Source organism: Haliotis asinina, chromosome 1 (genome assembly GCF_037392515.1).
Source record: "Haliotis asinina isolate JCU_RB_2024 chromosome 1, JCU_Hal_asi_v2, whole genome shotgun sequence".
Lineage (NCBI taxonomy): Eukaryota > Metazoa > Mollusca > Gastropoda > Lepetellida > Haliotidae > Haliotis > Haliotis asinina.
The window spans coordinates 91,517,336-91,539,468 of NC_090280.1; the positions used below are offsets into that span (position 1 = coordinate 91,517,336).

Consider the following 22,133-nt stretch of genomic DNA (forward strand, 5'->3'; position numbering starts at 1 on the left):
GCGCTTGCGAGGTGGCGCAGGAGAGATCGCTACCTAGTCAATGAGATATCATGGGGGGTAGTCTGTGAAGAAACACAATAACACTAGCAACCAGTCCACGGAAATTGCTCTGGGTCAGTGCCCTTTTATTAAAACTGGTGTTACCGGGACTACAGATGTGTGTGGCTTCAACTGTTTGGCCTGTATATTCTTTAATATTTTCATATTCCGCGTTGAGTTGCTCATATCTGCATAGTGTGCTTTATGTGCGTGCGTGCGTGCGTGCGTGCGTGCGTGCGTGTGTGAAACCGAGAACCTTATGTGAGTGTGCTGGATTGCGTGAGAGCATGTGTATGAGCTTTGTATGTGAGTGCGAACGTGTCTCTACATCTTCACAGAATATACATATGTCAAATACTTGCTCATGCTTACATACTAGAGTAATATATCCTGAAAACCTCTTATCGGAGGTGCTTTTGTAGCCTAATGATTACAGCGTCTGCTAGTCTCGCCGAAGACACGTGTTCGATTCTACACATGGGTACAATGTGTGAAGCCCATTTCTGGTGTCCCCCGCCGTGATGTTGCTGGAATATTGCTAAAAGCGGCTTAAAACCAAATTCAATCAGTCCTCTCTTGTCATACTATACTGAACAGCAAAAGAACGCAACGTTTTTGTCAAGTTTTAAAATAGAAGACATAGACACGAACGCTCACTTCATTGAGATTTCATTGTTGCGAAATGCTTTTCTTCTTTCTCTTGCTCTTCAGTATGCATACAGGTCCAAGCAGTGCCCTGACAATACCAGTAGGAAATTCACAATCCACAATGAGAAAAGAAACAATCAAAATGGCATGCAATGTACATCGTACTGTTTTATTTGACAGCAGTTCTCAAGGGCCGTGAGAATAATGTGACGAAACACAGTTGACGTAGAGCTGAAACATAAAGTGTTACAGTGAGAGATTAAGTATCTGATTATCATGACACAGCGAAAGATAGGTATAGGTCAGCAAAATGGGACGCAATAAGAACAATTATGTCCCTATTGACAAAAAAACTAATGACCAGGGAGTCGTTGTTCAAAACAACATTAGCGCTAATGCTACATTAAGTCTATGATAAGGCACGGTATGATATGGGAGTTAAGGTCACTTTAGCGCTATGATCACTTTGTACAGCGGCACTAAGGCGTTTAGGTCAAGACTATGACAAAGTTTACGGCCACTTCGAATGACAGTCAGCCACCATTTCAGCAAGTTTTGGCATCTCGGACAAGCCGGACCATCTCTGTTGCCGCATTCGGTGAACAGCAGGATGTCTCCGGCATCGTTTTGATTTTGAAATCAAAACTTGCAACAAACGCCATCATGTTACCGGAAGTACACTTAAACCGTAGTGATTTGCGCCAACTATTGGCGAAGCGGTAAAGGGAGATAACCGAGGAATGTTTTTTTTTCCCATAGGTTGTAACATTAAGAATGTTTTGTTCTAATTCGTGAACTCGACATAACATAAGACATTTACAAATAATCACACAACTCTGTATTTGGGTACGACCCAGCCTCTTAATTACATTCCGTGTGCCAAATACGCGCACGTAAAATCTCCAAATCATCAACCTCATCATTATGTTCATCCTTCATGCAGCGACATATACCATCATCGAAATCCACCTCTGAGAATACAACGACCTTTTAATAAAAGGTTTCACAATATGCGTTAAAATAAAACTTTTCCTTAATAATGCGATAAAACTGGATAAAAAACAACACGGGGATACCTGTCGTTTTTTGACGTGCCAGAATTGGAACATTTTGTGCCCCTTAAAGGATTGAAACAGATCGAAAATGTTCGACCCCACCAGTCGACATGTCAGTGGACGCCAGGCATGAATATTACATACAGACTCCTTCTCTGTAGTACTCTGCTCCTCGGGCTTCTCAGGGCTAGAGTACTGGTGGAATCGACAATGATAAATACACCACTCACCTCAACACCACCGGCTTCACTTTGTATTGTAGGTGAAATATGTGTTTTGTCAAAACTCTGTGACGTCACCTTTGCTTACACGTCGAAAACTGGACACGTTTGCCCTACCAAGTAAGTCTGTAATTTTCTCACTGCTACTAACGTCTGGGGTTGTCGAGTTGAACCCAGGACCTCTGAGTAGGGAGCTTGATGATTGAAAATCAGCTATAGTTGAACAGATTAAGGATTCAGAGGAAAGGTTATCCAGAGATGTGAAATCAATGAAGGAGGACATAAAATCCCTCAAATTGTAAATGACGGATTTGAGAAGTGAAATGAAAACAAACAAAGAAGAACAGGAGAAAATGAGGCTTGATATTGAATCAATTCAGGAGAAAAGTGATAGAATAGAGACTCATATGACAGCCAGACCAGGAAAGACGAAACCGGAGAAACAATATGGTACTATATGGTGTGCCAGAGAGCAGAAATGAAACCTATACTGAGAACAAGAGTAAGGTGTTAGAGATTCTGAATAAAGAAAGAGAGCCGGCAGATCTAAGCCCATTAGTACCGAGAGACATAGAAAGAGCTCACAGGATCACATCAAGTAACATCGGTAACGCCAACAAGACAAGGCCTATTATCATAAGGATAATGCACTGGGAGGACAAGTGGAGATGTTTGAAGTTGAGAGACACTCTCAAGGAACAGGGATACGGTAAACACGATTCCACTCACACGATTCCAAAGACAAGAGCTCTACAGACTCCAGACTCAGAACCAAGACACTAGGTATTATTTTAAATGTAATAAACTTGTGCATGAGCTGAAAGGAGATAGGAGCGAGAGAACACCAGACAGTTCTGAAGACCGAGGACAGGCCCTGATGCCTGGAAGCTCACGCAATCTCCGATCTACCTCCAGAACATCAGACAGGGGACAGCCACGATAGGGTTGTGGCCAGGGCCAATCGTCTGACAATGACGTTCCGAGTGACAATAATAGTAACTATAATCAACCACTTACTAGCTGTGCTGGTGGTGTAACATTCATATTTTGGAACAGCTCATGTATTTCAAACTAACTGACTGACAGTGACTTTATTAACTGTATTACATCCTTTGAAATTTTTGGTGTAACAGAGACATGGAACAATAATCCTGATCTTAGTTATGTATTTACTGATTATGATTCTGTTTGCAAAGTGCTGATAAATTACCATTGTGTGGAAGACTGTCTGATGGTACACTAGTTATGGTACGAAAAACGCTATAACATCACATGAAGTGGTCCAAAGTAACGGTTAATACAATATTTATCTTATTTGATAAATGTTTCTTTGATCTTGATGCTGACTTATTATACAGTTGTACCTCTATACACCCAGAGGGATCTTCCTGGTATAATAGTGAGTGAGTTAATATTTAACGTCACATCGGCAATATCTCAGCCATATCGTGACGAGAACGTTAAATACTGAAATGAAATATATGGATACTATAAAAACCTGTCAACGACGGACAGTAAAACAACTAGAATATCACAACTGGGATTAAAACTAGTGTGGAATGTTAAAACTAATATCACTATTCCGACAATACAACATAAAATCAGGCTATAGATTGCCAACAACTGAAGGTAGATCACCATACCAGGGGCCATGGGGACTTACAGTACCTTTGCTGCCTGCATGGACCCTAGTTGGATTTACATCATCCCCTCAGCTGTCAGCAATTTAGTCACATCTAGCCAAAAATTAAAAATACACATATACTACGATTAAGAACAGTGGAAAGTTTAAATTTACTGTGAATGCTTTTGGACTTACGTACCCTCTCAGGAGGACAATAATTTTACAATACTTCAACCCCCTTCGAGGGTACAGCCACCAACAATTCAAGTTACTAATCCAAACTTCCAGTAATTAAAATACATCTATTTACACAACATAACATTCAAAATTCAACCAAAAAATCAATCTCTTTTAAAAAACCAATAATTAAATATGAATTAACGCTAGTAAAAAGATCCTTCATTGTTTTAACTGTAAAATACTTATCCCTTGTGATGGAGAATTCAACACAGTCAAGCAGGATATGCTTGACCGTGGTTCTCTCATCACAAGGGATGCAAAACGGAGGATCCTCACCTTTCAACAGATATGAGTGGGTATATCTAGTGTGGCCAATACGACATCGTCGTAAAATAATCTCTTCAAATCTGGACTGACAACCCAAGTGGGTATAACCAATGTAAGGTTTTATCTCATGTAATTTATTTATACCCAACTGGGTGTCCCACTTCTTCTGCATCAGATCACGGATATAAGATCTAATGTTAGCTTTATAATCAGTGTATGGAATAAGAAGTGGTGTCACAGATTTGTTGAGTGCCGCCTTGGCAGCAAGATCGGCCATTGCGTTACCAGAAATGCCCACGTGGCTGGGTAACCAACAGAAGACGATGTCGTATTGGCCAGTAGCAAGAGTATTATACAATTCAATAATTTCAATTAAAAGTGGATGTTTACAAGAATTATTTTTAATAGCCTGAAGGCAAGAAAGAGAATCGGAATAGATTATATATTGTTTACGTTTAGGGTGTCTTTGAATATATTTAAGAGCTGTTAATATGGCGTTAGCTTCTGCTGTAAAAATAGAACTATTATCGGGTAATCTTGAAGATATTGTTCTGGATCCAATGACAGTGGCACAAGCCACTGCGCCACCGTCCTTGGATCCATCTGTAAATAAGGGTTTGTAATTGCTATATTTATGTTTTAATTGATGATATTCTTGTTTATATTGTAATTCATTAGTTTCTGATTTTTTAAATGTAGTTAATGTTAGGTCAACTTGTGGCCTAACCAATTGCCAAGGAGGAGAAGAAGGAAGACGGGAAGGTGATATACCTTCCAGCTCAATACCGGCAGAAGAAATAAATGGTTTAATTCTGTGCCCAAGAGGTGGAACAAGAGAACATTTTTTGTTATACAAATCCTCATAAAGGGGAACACACAGTTAAAGGCAGGGTTAGATTCATTAGAATATAATTTAGTAATATATTGTAAAGACAGTTTTATACGACGTTGAGTAAGAGATGGTTCATCGGCCTCAACGTAGAGACTATCAATAGGTGACGTTCTGAAAGACCCAAGACAAAGTCTTAAGCCTTGATGGTGGACGGAGTCAAGAAGTTTAAGATTGCTTTTGCAGGTTCCTCCATATACGATGGAGCCATAATCAAGTTTCGAACGCACGAGTGATCGATATAGATGTAAGAGGGTTGCTTGATCCCCTCCCCACTTTGAGTTGGAAACAACTTTCAACAAGTCAAGAGCCTTCAGGCATTTAGTTTTAAGGGACTTAATATGAGGCAGAAATGTTAAGTGGGAGTCAAAGATTAGGCCCAAGAACTTGGCCTCTTTTACAACTTTGATGGGAGTGCCATCTAGAGATAGTTCAGGGTCTTTATGTGGCTTATATTTTCTGCAAAAATGTATACAATTAGTTTTGGATTTAGAAAATTTAAAGCCGTTTTCAAGACACCATTTATTTATTTTGTTTAAACACAACTGCAGTTGCCGTTCAATAGTATGCATGTTTTTCCCACGACAAGAAATATTGAAATCATCCACAAATAACGATCCATCTATTGAATCGTTTAAAACTTTTGATAAACTATTTATCTTTATGCTAAAAGTGTGACAGACAGAATACTGCCTTGTGGAACACCCTGATCCTGAGTGTAATGATCAGACAGGGTAGAACCCACTCGAACTTGAAACTGTCTATCCTTTAAAAAGTTGGCTATAAATTGAGGTAAACGACCTCGCAAGCCAAAGTCATGTAAATCTCTTAAAATACCATATTTCCAGGTTGTGTCATGTGCTTTTTCTAGATCAAAAAAGATAGACACAGCATGTTGTTTATTAATTAGTGCATTTTTAACAAATGATTCTAAACGCACTAAGTGATCAACAGTACTTCTGTTTTTGCGGAAACCACACTGTATATCAGTTATAAGGTTATTAGTTTCCAAGTACCAAACAAGTCGATTATTTATCAGGCGTTCCATGGTCTTGCAAACACAGCTTGTTAATGAAATCGGACGATAATTGGATGGATCGGTATGATCACGTCCAGGTTTAGGTATTGGTACTACTATGGCGTCACGCCATGAAGGAGGAAAGTTACCCGATGTCCAAATACCATCAAAAATATTTAGGAGAGTTTCCAGACAGGATTCTGGTAAATGTTTCAGGAGTTGATGATGTATGTTATCAGCTCCTGTAGCAGTATCATGAGCTTGATCAAGTGCAGTATGGAGTTCATGAATAGAAAACGTTTCATTATAATCTTCCCCATTATCGGAATTGAAATTAATAGTTTTCTTTTCTTCTTGTTTTTGATATTGCTGGAATTTTGGTAAATAATTTGAAGAGGAAGAATGTTTAGCAAGGGTTTCACCCAGTTTATTAGCAATATCTGATTTATCAGTAAGCAATTGATCTCCATGTTTAAGATGATGGACTGTAGATTTAGTACCTTTACCTTTAATTTTCTGGACCATGTTCCACACCTTGGACATGGGTGTCCGAGAATTTATTTTAGATACATAATTTTGCCACGATTGGCGTTTGTTCTGTTTAAAAGTACGCCGTGCTTTAGCATTTAAAATTTTAAATTTATTTAAATTATGCACCATAGGATGGCGACGGAAATAATGTTCTGCCTTTTTCCTTGCCTTCCTAGCTTGTTTGCACTCATCGTTGAACCATGGTTTTCGAATATGGGGAACTGCAGAGGAATTTGGTATACACTCATCAGCTATAGAGTTCAATTCATCAGAAAAGCATTTAATAGCATCAGGAACGTCAATAAAACGTTCGGGTTTAAGTTTTTCAGCACACAGTGTTTCATATAAAGCCCAGTTAGCCTTTTTAAAATTTCGTCTTGATGATGGAGGAACATCGGATGGAGTTATAGCTTTTAATATAGTAGGAAAATGGTCACTTCCACAGAGGTCATCGTGGACTGACCATTCGAATTCATTTAGTAGTTCAGAATTTGTCAATGACAAGTCGAGAGCAGAATAAGTCCCTGTACCAGGATGTAAATATGTGCTGGAACCATCATTATAAATACATAAATCATTGTCAGAACAAAAGTCCTCCAACAATTTCCCTTTAGTGTTTATATTTACACTACCCCAGAGTGGGTTGTGCCCATTTAAATCTCCCATTATAATACAGGGTTTTGGGAGTTGGTCATAGAGAGCTTGCAGATCAGTTTTGGCAAACGTCGAAGACGGCGAAATATAGAGCGAGCATAGTGTAAACGCTACATGTAAAGTAATTCTCACAGCAGCAGCCTGCATATTAGTATTTAGTGAAACAGGGCTTTGAATAACGTTTTGTCTGACTAGAACGGATGACCCACCAGTGGCTCTATCAGCCGGAGGTGAAAAAGAATGATATGCATTAAAATGACGAAGGTCAAATGTATCTGTTTGTTTTAAATATGTCTCTTGGAGACATATGGCTGAAGGTGTGAAATCTTGGACTAATAGCTGTAATTCATGTAAATTAGTCTTCAGTCCTCTGCAGTTCCACTGTACAATATTATTAGAATAAACTATCTTTTGGGGGGATTTATTGGGGATCTACCCCGCACTCTTTTGGAGGGCGACAAGCTATGTGCCCTAGAATGGACGTTTTCAGAAACGTCCATGTCTTCAAGAGACCCATATTTGTTGAACAATTGAATTCTATTTTGTGACCCTTTAGGAGCTCTGCCACTTTGTTGTTTTGAGGCATCAGACTTAGGCTTAGATTTACTTTTAACAGTTTGCTGACTGTCAGCTGTCGATTTAGACTTCGAGAGTGACTGAGATGATGATGGTTTGTGATCAGAAGACGACTATGAGGTACTAGGAAGTGATTCCTCAGTCTGAGATGATATAGCAGGGTACAAAAGCTGTGGAGAATCGCAATTCACCCATGTCAAGGTAGTTTGGCAGCCTGTGGATGATTTTGTTCTTTTTGAGCTTGACTCAGATGCTGTTTTTGCTACTGTAGCATAACTTTCTGGAAGATCAGATCTCTTTACCAGTTTTTTTGCCTCGGAAAAGGAGATATTTTGAGTAAACTTTATTCTATTTATCTCCATTTGCTCTTTCCAAATTGGACACTGTTTAGAAAATGACGAATGATCGCCTGAGCAGTTGGTGCATTTTTTATAGTCACAATCTTCTGTTGTGTATGTTTTCTCACCACAGTGAGCACACACAACAGACAATGTGCAAGTATTTACACCGTGTCCATATTTCTGACACTTAAAACACCTAAGCGGGTTGGGGATGTAAGTGTCAACACTGATATTACAATATCCTGCTCTTACTGATTTTGGAATACTTGGAGAAGAGAAGTGGAAGAGATATGTGTTAGTAGGTTTTGTTTCTGAGTTTATCCGAGTTGTAAATCTTTTAACAAAAGTCACCCCTTGATCTTTCATTTCTGATACGATGTCAAACTCAGTCATATCTGCAAACAATTGATCTCGGTCTCTAACAATGCCTTTGCTCGTGTTCAGAGTCTTGTGTGGAGTAACTGAAACAAAGAGCTCAGTTGACAACAGGTTGGTTGATTGCTGTTTCCTGCTACATTCTACAAGTAGGGAACCTGAACGCAGTCGTCTGATATTTCGTACCTCACCTGCTATGCCATGTATACCTTTAGATACCGCAAATGGGTTTAATTTGAAAGGTGATTTGTCAAGAGTCTCGATCACTAGAAATCGTGGCCAGTATTCAATGGACGGAATAGACGGTCGTAGTTCATCATCATCATTGTCAAGTTGACGCTTGTTTCTTTTAATGGGGGTTGTGTAAGCCATAGTTACTTTAATATGGTTCATCATCTGAGCTCCCCACCCACCACGGAGTATCACAAGGACAATGCTAAAAACAAGTGGGCCTCCGACTTGCAGCACCAAGGATACTCAGATGATATACTCCAGCAGAAGAATTATAAATAATTGATCTACCAGATTGGCCCATGAGCCACCGCCTTCGGGCATAAGACTCTAGGCAAAATTCATATTATCATATTTCACAATCCAAAACGTTAGAGATCAAAAGTAGTGCCAAGAAAATTCGAACAATTCAAAATAATATTTGTGCAATGACACATACACAGTCCATGCACAGGGCTTGGCATGACCAGCCGATTGGTCGAACCGGGCCCATTCGACCACCCGTCTAGGCGAAGTCAGGGCCAAAGTGGTATATTGAGCAAGAGGAACACGGTTACAGGTCCCTATTGCCCTCAACCACCAGGATCCCCTCCTCCGCCGACACAGGGCCGCAACCCACGGCAAACGGGTTGGTGGACCAAATATCCCCCCGGGTCCACAACGGGGGTGTCGGCGAGCTCTTGGCGTTACCCAGCACCCACCACGAGGAGGTGGCTCGCCACGGGTGCCCCCCTGGTATAATAAACTGAATGCATACTGCAGAAATGGTGTTACAATTTTCCAGGAGAAAGTGGTACAGCTTATATCTGATTTACCAATTTCAATGCCCGAACAGGTACTAATCCCAATTTTTGTTGATGATGATATCATTCTTCACACTGAAGTAAATATCATCCGATGTGTGATTCAGTACTTTATAACTTTGAGCTTGAACGATTCTCCTGTGATCAGATTGTGAACCATTGTGGTAGATGCTTGTGAGGTATATGTACTATACTAAATATTCACATTTTCAATGGTAGATGTGGATCGGATTCTAGTATCGGCCAATATACACTTATTGATACAAACGGTACTAGTGTTATTGACTACGTTTTAGCATCGACTAGAATTTTTGATAGCATACAAAGTTTCAACATACCTCCCCGCGCTGAATCATCTCATTTACCACTGACACTTAAATTACGTGCGCATCGATGCTGTGAACGTAATGAAAGCGATACAAATACCGAAGCATTCAAATTTGTCTGGGAAATAGATAATTTAACAGAATTTAGAAACAATCTGCTCACCGATGAGATACAGGATTTATTTTAAAAATGAACAAAAGTGTAGATTTCATCTGAGTCTAGCAGCTTCGGATATGAAAAAAACCAAAAAACCAAAAAACAAGTTTAACCCTTGCCAAGGGGAGGTAATAATAGTAGAAATAAATGGTGTGATAGTGATTGTGACTATATGAAAAAGAAACGATGCAAATTATTAAACGCTTTTCGAAAACAGAAAACAACTGAATCCCCCGAGAGCTATCACAGAGCTAGAAATATGTACACTGAGACTTGTAAACGGAAGGAGAAAGACTATTTTGATCAGAAAAGGATATACTTAGAACCAAATAAAAACGATTCGAAAATATTCTGGTCAGAATTAAAACAACTTAACCCGAAAAACAACCCCAAAAATACTATAGGAATTGAAGATTGGTATGCATATTTTGAAAGTCTTTTTTCAAAATCGGAAATAAACAACGACATTGTTGAAAACAGTGAGACACCAACACACTTTGTAAATACTGACCTAGATTTTGTCTTTGACACCCATAGATAGATTCTCAAATAATAAGAGAAAGTATACAGAACCCCAAGTGCAAAAAGTGACCAGGGATAGACAATATTCTCCCTGAATTTGTTAAACATTCGTCTGATATATTACTTCCTTACCGTGACATTTTATGTAATGTTATACTAGAAACTGGTTCTTTTCCTCCATCGTGGTCAACTGGTATTATTGTTCCTATACATAAACATGGTGATGTAAACAATCCAAAGGCCTATCGTCGAATTACTCTCCTTAGTATCTTCGGGAAACTTATATATCATATAACATATATCATAAACAAAAGATTAATTAAGTGGGCTGACACTATGGATAAAGTATATGAGGGTCAAGCTGGATTCAGACAGGGCTACACCACAGCTGATAATATATACTTCAATCCATTGTCTAAAAAATTTTGAATTCAAGAGGTGGAAAGTTCTATGACCTATTTGTTGATTTTGCTAAGGTATTTGATTCTAGCTTAGCCAAAAATGAATAAACTTCTATATAGTATATATGAAAATGTCAAAGTGTGTGTAAGAGACAATAACGAAGTCTCAGAAACTTTTACTTGCCATTTAGGTGTCAGACAAGGCTGTATTTTAAGCCCGTTTCTGTTTACATTTTAATCAATGAATTAGTTGTGCAAATATGTGATAACTGTAGAAACAGGATCCAGTTACACCCCGACTTAATCCAATTACTCATCGCTGATGATATTGTCTTATTTTATAGCACCGTAAGTGGCCTACAGAAACAAATTGATCAACTTGAAATCTATTCTGATTAATGGAATTTGGCAGTTAACAGGAGTAAAACGAAGATCACTGTTTTTAACTATGGTGGAAAACTGTCGAAAAGGGAAAAATGGACTTTCAAAGGCGAAAAACTAGAAACTACAAACTTATAGAAATATCTTGGTGTCTATTTTTCTAAGCATCTTTCTTGGACTAACCACACAAAACAGGCATCTGTACAAGCCCTTAACGTTTTGATAGACAGAGAAATCTCAGCATTTTGGGGGAAATATCATACCAAACTTTCAAATATCATACCAAACTTTCAAATATCATACCAAACTTTCTTCAAAATATTTGATACTAACGTATGCCCATTACTACTGTATGGATCAGAAATATGGGGTCTGAAAATTTATGAAGCTGAAGAAAAAGTTCATTTATATGCATGCAAAAAATACCTCGGCGTGAAATCTAACACATGTAGCACTATGGTGTACGGCGAGTGTGGCAGATTTCCGTTATGCATATATTCTTTAACAAAGTTATAACGTACTGGTTACGTTTGTTAAAAATGCCATGTCATAGATTTCCTAAAAAATGTTATAATATGATGATGATGTATGACAAAAATGGGACAAGAAATTGGGTGACTAATGTAAGGGATTTTTTTTTTATTCAAAACGGGATATGGTTATGTTTGGAATTATCAAAACACCCAGTCAGAAAACTATTTCATTACGTAATTGACCCAAAGAATGAAAGACATCTATCAACAAACATGGTTTGAATCAATCTATTTATCCCCGAAATATCTGTATTATAAACATTGGAAGTCTGAACAATGCAAAGAATATTATTTATCAAAAATCACTGTAAAGAAATTCCGTGTGTCTTTATCTCGTTTTCGCTGCTCATCGCACGAGTTGTTTATTGAAACTGGTCATTATATTAATATTCCTCGTAACCATAGAATTTGCAACCTCCGTAAGGATAATGTTGTAGAAGATGAATACCATTTTCTTTTCATATGTGTCGTCTGTGGAAACCTTAGACAGAAATATATAGCATCCTACTATTGCGCTCATCCAAATGAAATAAGAATGACTATGTTATTAACAAGTGAAAACACTATTGAATTACAGAACCTGTCAGTGTATATCTATTTTGCATTTATACACAGAAAATCTACTTTAAACTTGTAATTTGTAAATATTCCACACGTGCTTTTCTGCTCCTCAGTTGTAAATATGTACATGTATACATGTACTATAAGCCTGTGGTCTTTTAAGTACCGAATGAAGTTTTATTGATTGAATAATGCGTCGAGCCTGGGTTTGATTCCCCGTGTGGATGCAATGTGTGAAGCCCATTTCTCGTGTTACGTGCCGAAGACAGACTGATACTGTCGAAGACAGACTAATACTGTCGAAGACAGATTGATACTGCCGAAGACAGATTGATACTGCCGAAGACAGACTGATACTGTCGAAGACAGACTGATACTGCCGAAGACAGATTGAGATTACCGAAGACAGATTGATACTGCTGAAGACAGATTGGTACTGCTGAAGACAGATTGATACTGCCGAAGACAAACTGATACTACTGAAGACAGATTGATACTTCTGAAGACAGATTGATACTGCCGAAGACAGACTGATACTTCTGAAGACAGACTGATACTGTCGAAGACAGACTGATACTGTCGAAGACAAACTGATACTACTGAAGACAGATTGATACTACTGAAGACAGATTGATACTGCCGAAGACAGACTGATACTGTCGAAGACAAACTGATACTACTGAAGACAGATTGATACTACTGAAGACAGATTGATACTGCCGAAGACAGATTGAGACTACCGAAGACAGATTGATACTGCCGAAGACAGACTGATATTACCGAAGATAGACTGATACTACTGAAGACAGACTGATACTACTGAACACAAACTGATACTACTGAAGACAGATTGATACTACTGAAGACAGATTGATACTACTGAAGACAGATTGATACTTCTGAAGACAGATTGGTACTGCTGAAGACAGATTGATACTGCCGAAGACAAACTGATACTACTGAAGACAGATTGATACTTCTGAAGACAGATTGATACTACTGAAGACAGATTGACACTGCCGAAGACAGACTGATATTACCGAAGACAGACTGGTACTACTGAAGACAGATTGATACTGCTGAAGACAGATTGACACTGCCGACGACAGCTTGATACTACCGACGACAGCTTGATACTACCGAAGACAGATTGAGACTGCGGAAGACAGCTTGATACTGCCGAAGACAGACTGATACTGTCGAAGACAGATTGATACTGCCGAAGACAGATTGAGACTACCGAAGACAGCTTGATACTGCCGAAGACAGACTGATATTACCGAAGACAGCTTGATACTACCGAAGACAGATTGAGACTGCGGAAGACAGCTTGATACTACCGAAGACAGATTGACACTGCCGAAGACAGATTGATACTACCGAAGACAGCTTGATACTACCGAAGACAGATTGATACTACCGAAGACAGCTTGATAATACCGAAGACAGACTGATACTGTCGAAGACAGATTGATACTGCCGAAGACAGATTGAGACTACCGAAGACAGCTTGATACTGCCGAAGACAGACTGATATTACCGAAGACAGCTTGATACTACCGAAGACAGATTGAGACTGCGGAAGACAGCTTGATACTACCGAAGACAGATTGACACTGCCGAAGACAGATTGATACTACCGAAGACAGCTTGATACTACCGAAGACAGATTGATACTACCGAAGACAGCTTGATAATACCGAAGACAGATTGAAACTGCCGAAGACAGATTGATACTACCGAAGACAGATTGAAACCGCCGAAGACAGATTGATACTACCGAAGACAGATTGAAACTGCCGAAGACAGATTGATACTACCGAAGACAGATTGATACTACCGAAGACAGATTGAGACTGCGGAAGACAGACTGATGTTACCGGAGACGGACTGAGACTGCGGAAGACAGACTGAGACTGCGGAAGACACCAGAAATGGGCTTAACACATTGTAGCCATGTGGGGAATCGAACACCCGTCTTCGTCGTCATCAAGGTTTTAACTGCAAGCCATTTCCAAAGCCATTCTAGTGTTAAGAAAAGAATGCACTTTTTGGACGGACACCTTCAGTTTCAATAGAATGGAAAGTCTCAAGTCCAGGATTTTGACTGTGTTATCATATTTCACAATTTCAGTAACATGTGTGTGCGCTAACTGGCGAAAACAGAATAGCAGACAGGTGTCTGGGAAAATGTATGACATGATGCATCAATGAAACCGTACTGTCACGTGACTTACGTTCTTCAAGAAAGACTGGAACTCTGCGATCGAGACTCGTCCGTTTCCTTCAAAACACAAAAAACAAGCATTATAGCGAAGGGAGACAACTCGTTCCCTCGCTCGCAACATGCATCCTTTATTCCAGGAGAGTTAAGCCAAGGATTTCCATGTTTGCTGAAAATGTCAGCAAGCGTTTCGCCTCAAAAGGAATATGGGCTTGTATGAATAAAAATTTCCGAACTTAAGTGGATATGACTTATTTTTACCAGACGCTGTAAGACGCTCCATCGTTGTGACTGAGTTTAGTTTTACATCACACTCAGCAATATTCCAGCTAAATGGTGGCGGTCTGTAAGTAATGGAATCTGAACCAGACAATCCAGTGACCTACGGCATGAACATCCATATACTCAAATGGGAATGGATGACACGAAGGCATGGATTACTGGAGATCAAGTTTAACCAGGATGCTGTAACCAAAAGGTGTCGAAAATGGATCACCCACCGTCACTATCAGCTCCTTTAACAAAATTGACGATGTCGATGGCGGTCAGTTTGTGGTCGTCGTTGGAGTCGAAGTGGTGGAAGAGGTAGCCGGCAAAGTCATGTGCGTCATGGTACTGGTGATGCCATTGTTTTACAAACTCATCTTCGCTGACATCGCCGCTGTCTGAAACAACATGGTGACGTTGTACAAAGCGACTTTAGTTCTGTGATCGGAACCCTCATATTTTCCATTCACCTGTGACAGCCATAACGCCAGAGATTGTTTCGTTCAGCAACACCAGGGGCCAGGGCCTAGACTTTCGAAGCGCTAAGATATCATGTCAATGTTCATGTATGGCACAAACGGCGGCCTATAATACTTAACAACGACTTACAACTGTCGTAGTGCTTCGATCGCCTTACGAAAAGGACCTAAACTGTCTTAGAGGTACGATAGTCATAAAAGTCAGACATTAACATTAAACTTACGACTATGTTAGCACAAAGAGAACATCGAAAATCTATGTACTGGGCTTTGGATCGCCATCGCTTTGTGAAATGGGGTCTTGGGCCTAGATTTTTGAAGCTCTCTTAGCGCTAGGTTAGTCTCAAGTTAATGTATCACATTTACAACTATCTTAGCTCTAAGGGAGTTTCGAAATCATAATTCATGTCATACTTGTGAATTGTAAGCGGAGACGGAAAATTTAATGAACAAACTGAAATGTTTCATCTATTATCACCAGCATTTTTACCAGCACTGGCACATATACTCTCTCTTTTCTTCAATCAGTTTCTGAAAGGATTTACTCAACAAAAACCGACGCTTAGTACACTTAAAAAACTACCGATTTCGGTCAACAATTGACAGAGCCGTTTTGTCAAATCTCAGTGTTTACATTTGTATTTCCACCATTAGACAGGAACTTCAATATTGTACATCATTGTACATTTGCTGGCCGTACGTAGATTCGATGCCCCGCGAGGACAGGACTTCGTTAAAATTATCCACTCCAGTACGATGGAATTTATAATGCTACACGTTTAGGGCAGAAGGAGCATGTGGAACTGTTCGCCGATATTTATAAATTTCCATTTCATTTAAAATTTTCAAGCCTGGCCAGTTTGTTCAAATTGAGCCACAACTGGTTCGCTGGTGGAGAAGAAATTCGATGTGACGTCATCCATTGCTCATCAAAGGTGAACTGAAAGTGATTCAGGGAAGCCCTCCTTCCCCTTGGATTACTGAAGATCATTTCTAACCTGCATCTGCACAAGGGCCCAGAGCTGATGATGACCTCCATCAGCCTGACTATGCCAGGATCACACGAACTCTCGCCGCCGCATTATTGATCTTAATTTGTAAATGACAATGACGACAATATCTTACTGTCCTGGTCATACTTCTGGACAAACTCCTGCTCGACCTCCGTCTGCTCCACGATGCCGTCGCCGTCTTTCTCCATGTCGGCGATGATGTTGACGATGACCTGGTCCGCCTGCAGCTGCTGGTGGTTGTTGTGGATGCAGGAGTGGTTGTGGTGCGGGCCGTGGTCGTGGTCATGGTCGTGGCCTTGACCCTGGCTGAGGACAGGGGAGTCCCGTGATGAGACTGAGACATCTCTCAGAATTATACCACTAATATAGTGCGCTGGGAGTGAAGGCTGGTTTTAATCCAGTCCTTGTTTACCTCTTTGGTGAAATAAAGAATCATAAGGTTTGATGCGGACAATCTACAACCCTAATCAGTTCAAATCTATGAAATGAATCCAAGTTTAGCTGATCATGGCCTAGCTAAGGAACGCAACTGCTGAGTGAGAAAAAAACAGGACTTACACGAAGAACGAACAGATGAATGTCTCCATCGGGTTAAGCATCAACAAGAAACAACATAAACATAGTATAGTTGGTATTTGGTTGGTTGTAACAGAAAGTCTGAATATATTATATATACTAGCGGAATAAGGTAACTTTGCATTATTTAATGCAATATTTTAATAAAAAAAATTAATAATTTGACGTGTTTATCTTTGACAGGAAAAGATCGAAATCTGTATGATCTGACAATATGCATCGTGACATTCCCTTGAGGGCATGTGGTGTCAAACAAAAGTCAGTTCACAAATTTAGCATCGTGTGCCCACTATTGGCGTTGATGCACGACGTGTAGACAACACTAAGCGATTGAAGAAAACCTGGGGAGTGATGCTCCAAGTCTGAACCAACACTTGTTCCATTTCAGCTAACGTCAACAGCTTCTGATTCTGAGTTAGACGTAAACGTCTCTCCATTATCTTGCTAAAGCTTGAAGTTACGTCTCTGTCTTGGAATGCACATAGGGCCCAATAATGCCATGTATGTATCGCAGTCAGATTGCCACTGACAACAAGTTGGGTCGGACCATGAGATGTGATTTCAACCCATACCAGAAAGCTTTCGTCACCAAGCTAACGACGCTGCTCAACGCACACGTTAGCACACCCTTTCAGCATCACCTTCTGTACGTCCTTTGTCCTGCCGTCTGAACTGTCAAAAAGAAATAGCGACTCGTCACTGATCAAAACACTTAATCCTGTGTTATGTGCCAAAGATGTTGTCTGGACCAGGCAAGACGTGCCTGTCGGTGATGTTGGAACAAAATTGGACGTCAGGGCCGGATGCTGTGCTCCCTAATCGTTTCTGATTGGACGTAGGCCGGGATGGTCCGAGTAGTCAAACTAGCACTCTGGAATCGATTCCTTAGATGGGTCAGCCGCATGTAGCTGTGTTACTGGCTTGACATTTAGCGTGGAGACAGATCTCTCGTGTTGCCACATTCACAGGCCACTTCATTGTGGGCCGTTCCAGTCAACAACATATCCACGGCGCGGAGACGCGGATTTTCTATAAACCATGGCATGGCATACACGAAGTTCAGGTTGAAATTAATATGTTATCCACAAAATTCAAACGTCAGAGAATAATCAATGGTTCTTCAATTTTCAATATCACGTGTGTAAACTTGAGGTGTCAAAAAGCATGCAAAATGTAAATAAGTTCATTGTGCACAACCTGCACGTGCCCTGCATGGTAAGTGACAAAAATTCCTCGCAAAGTGCTTTGTTACATGTTTATTTAGGATTGTTTTTAAAACTTTTCAAATAACGTTTAGTTTATGCAATTTTGGTATGCGCAGTTACCTTTTCCCGTTAGTATATTTCATGACGTAACTTAAAGTTCTGTATCAAAATCTTCACAATGCTGTCAATTTGGCTAAAAAGACCGATAATCGGAAATATCGTCAATAGGAATCGTTAACGGTTATCGATGTGAAATCTGTTGATTTATTACATGTTTTACTTAAAGACACTTCTCCGACATCTATCGATACCGATCGCTCTTAATGATGTATGAACATCGACAGCCAGTCCTACTCTCAATACAGCAGTGTGTTCATTAAAGTTAAAGTATGGTCGGTTGGGCATAAAAGCTAAACACTGAGGCTAACCTTCCTCGTACCGCAGGTGGAACAAACATATATCGTAATAAGTACTGACAGACAGTGGACACAAATTTAGAATGCTTTGTGTCAGTCGCGACTTGACCCTCGCACAGTGGCTAACCAAGTGGACTGACGATCGCCTTTGAGGTCCTGTCTGGTTGTTTCTAGGGTCACTTGAGTGAGTTAGTTTAGTTTCACGCCGCATTCAGCAATATTCCAGCTATAATATTATGACTTTGAAAATAATCTAAACCAGACAGTCAAGTGATCAAGATCATGAGCATCGATCTGTGTAATTGGGAGCTGATGACATGAACCAGCAGAAACTCGATCCCAACACTTTTACGACAAGCATGGATTGCTGAAGGCCAATATTCTAACCTGGACATTCACGGATGTGTGGACATCTACCAGACAACAAATAACGCGTTGTTGACCTACTCATACACCGTATACTCCTTATCCCAACGTTAAGTATCAAGTATAACAGTGAAATGTTTTTGAAACTGTTCTGTGAATGATCGCAGTAACCGAGGCTACCAGTCAGTTTCTGGATGTAGTCCAGGAGGAGGCAGCTGAAAGATTTGAAGTCGTAGCCTCCCCAGTACTGATTTTGTTTCATACTCTTTTCAGTTAGTATGATGTCTTGAGCTCATGAAAAGGCCTGTAATACTCTCAGATTGTGGTATCAGGGGTTTTTTGCACAGGCCATTTTATGTGATGGAGGTCGTTGAGCATTTTCATGACATTTGGTTTGCTCAAAGTTATTCATATGTTTACTACTATCAATCTGATCACTTTCATTTTGACTTTCGTGGAAAGGGTGTAGAAATTATTTGACATATTTTTGTTTTTGAAAAAAATCAAAATGGTCACCATTTTGGCCACCATCTTGAATTATTGTACGATGCCTTCTCAGCACTCAAATTTTACACACAATAGAACACCGAATGTTTCCATTTACATCCAAAGTTGATACTTTTGATGTTTTTTGACACTTGCCTCTTCTAGAGTGGTGGCTTGGGGACAAAACAAGCAATTCTGTATGGTCATGTCGTGGTAAAATAATGTTTTACAGCTTATTCTTTGAGACAGGGGAATTTAGCGATTCTCAGACTTTTCATGGATATGTGTGGTGGTGATTTATTTATTGAAACTTAACATTATTCTTGTAACTAAAACCAGATGTTTTTGTTACCTGTTTACTTCTAGAGTGACGACATGTTATGTGGAATTGTTTCATATTAACCAGAGTTCAAAATGGCTGCCAAGAAGGCTGCCATTGTAATTGTTTTACTTGTATGTAGAAGAGGACTAAGTTTTGCACTGGTATATTAAACAGACAATTCATTTGGTGTCACATGTTGAACCGTATAACACAGTATATCAAAATATTTCAGTGGCATGGTTAATGAAAGCTTCACATTCCTAAAATATTTGATGAAATAGCATTATCCAAAGTGTTAGAAAACTATGCTTCATGGCCGATAACTGCGTCTACGCTCTTGTTGTAGCTATCTAAAGTGATCTGTCAGATACCTCCTAATCATTTTTGATACATTCAGAAGATTACAATTAACTCTCCTCTTCAGTTTCTTTTATATCACATGAGTTACATCATGTCAGAATTAGAGTCATGTACAAGTCAAAGCTGTTCGGGCACCAATCACCTCCATACAAAAAGACATGTCTGTGTGCACAATAGATCAGCCTGTCTGTATTGACATAGATCTCTCTGCTGGCATACTGACTTTATTGCATTTACTCGATGTCACTTCAACCAATTCATGGGGAGCACAATCTCTCGACATCAGAACATCAGAAAAGGGATGAGCTGACCATCACAAATGCTCCAACCATGGTCAACCGGTGAAGGAATATGATTGGCTGCAGATACTGTTTCCAAACATGCACTTGGTAGTTTACTTACTCAGTGTGATATTTTAGACTCAATATCCCGTGTTAAGACTACGTACTGCGGTCATCGTGCTTTGGGACCCGTGAAGGATCCGCGATGGCTGTTGATCACTGGATGGTCTTGTTCCGAAGCGATCATTTATAGAGCGCCGCCATACAGTTGTAATATTGCTGAGTGGGGCATAAAAACTAACTTCACTCACACACTATCATGCTTTGGTGAATATAACTAGTATGTAGTTTGCACAGGTTATCACAGGTTGTCATGTCTCAACTGTTTGAATGGACTCGATTATTCATACACAGCTGCCACACAGCTAGAATAGGACAGAGGGTGGCGTGACGTAAACAAAAGATAAACAAACAAACACTGAAATCATATACTGTAGCTTGTAGCACCATCACATAACACACTTCTCGTCAGATGTAGTCACCCTTCTCACTCACCCGTAAACTGCCACAGAGCCGATTAAAACTAGGAATGCTATCATGGTGCTGAAAGTCAAATAAAACAGTTTTAATTGTAACAGTAGTGTCTTTAGGTGTGGTAGCAATTTTTTGGACAGAAATAAAACTGCTTTGGAAGAGTTCAGCAGCGCCTTGCAGATAAGATACAAACAGGTCTGTACAGAGCACCTGGACTCCGTTTCACAAAGCTCTTGTAAACCTAAGATCTCGTAAGTTTTCTCGTAACATTCGTACCTCCTATACTGCAACTGTTGATTTGCAATAGTCGTGGAGCTATTAGAGTTTGTGAAACGGGGTCCGGGTCTCGCATGGCTAAACTGTCATAACTTTCCTCGTAGTATTCGTACCGTATTTACTGTAACATAGGAAGTAAGGATGGTACGAGAGTAGTTACGAGATCTTGGGCTTACGAAACTAAGCTGTTAACTTTTACTGTAAGTTTTATGAATGCGTTTAAGACGTTCGAAGGGCTACGACTGTTTCGAGAATAGGGAGTCTGGTGAACCCGGATTCCTAGGTCTGGCTTGAGCATCTTGTGTCGCAGGTGTTTGGTACCACTACCGTGCTAGAGTATGGAGGTTACGAATGTGGTAAGACCGCTTTGTGCAAGTGGGTCCTGATGGTAATAAACTGATAGCAAATCCTGTGCCTAGATTTTCGAAGCTCTCTTCGAGCTAAGATAGTCGTAAGTTAAAAGAGCCATATTAACAATAGGACAACTTCGAAAATTTAGGTCCAGGGCCCTGTTTCACAAAGCTCTCGTAAGCCTAAGATCTCGTAACTTTTCTGGAAGCATCCGTAGCTCCTGTGTTACAGTATAGGAGGCACAATGGCTACGAGAAAACTTACGAGATCGTAGGCTTACGAGAGCTTTGTGAAACGGGGCCCAGGTAGATAGGTAGAACTACGAATTGATACAACTCTGGGTCTTTACCTTGACGAGAATACAGCTGGTATTCCACAACGTTGTCCGGCTGTGAGTGAATTCAATATGCCGATTTCACTGCATATAAGCTGTAAATTGTGTCATATGTTTCAGAGGAGTGTCACTTTATAAAATGTAATGCGTGACGTTGTACATCTGTGCCTTCACAGATTGGTCAGTGTCATGACATATCAGGTTGACGTCAGTCCTTCAGAAGATAGTATATTGGGATGGACTCTGTGTG

General features: G+C 39.9%; 1 protein-coding gene across 1 annotated transcript; it reads right to left on the reverse strand.

Annotated features, from left to right (window-relative positions):
* Positions 1 to 696: 696 nt before the first annotated feature.
* Positions 697 to 22,033, reverse strand: LOC137255302 (uncharacterized). The gene is made up of 6 exons (XM_067792757.1): positions 21,899 to 22,033; positions 20,944 to 20,991; positions 16,489 to 16,682; positions 15,118 to 15,282; positions 14,631 to 14,677; positions 697 to 918 (listed from the first exon to the last, which is right to left on the reverse strand). The coding sequence occupies exons 2-6, from the start codon at positions 20,985 to 20,987 to the stop codon at positions 874 to 876; spliced, it is 495 nt and encodes a 164-aa protein (XP_067648858.1). The 5' UTR covers positions 20,988 to 20,991; positions 21,899 to 22,033; the 3' UTR covers positions 697 to 873.
* Positions 22,034 to 22,133: the final 100 nt, after the last annotated feature.

Coding starts and splice junctions, on each gene's coding strand:
- LOC137255302 (XM_067792757.1), bottom strand. CDS start 20,987: ATGATAGCATTCCTAGTTTTAATCGGCTCTGTGGCAGTTTACGG. Junction 16,683..20,943: donor GGCTCTGTGGCAGTTTACGG/GTGAGTGAGAAG, acceptor CCCTGTCCTCAG/CCAGGGTCAAGGCCACGACC. Junction 14,678..15,117: donor TAAAGGAGCTGATAGTGACG/GTGGGTGATCCA, acceptor TGTGTTTTGAAG/GAAACGGACGAGTCTCGATC.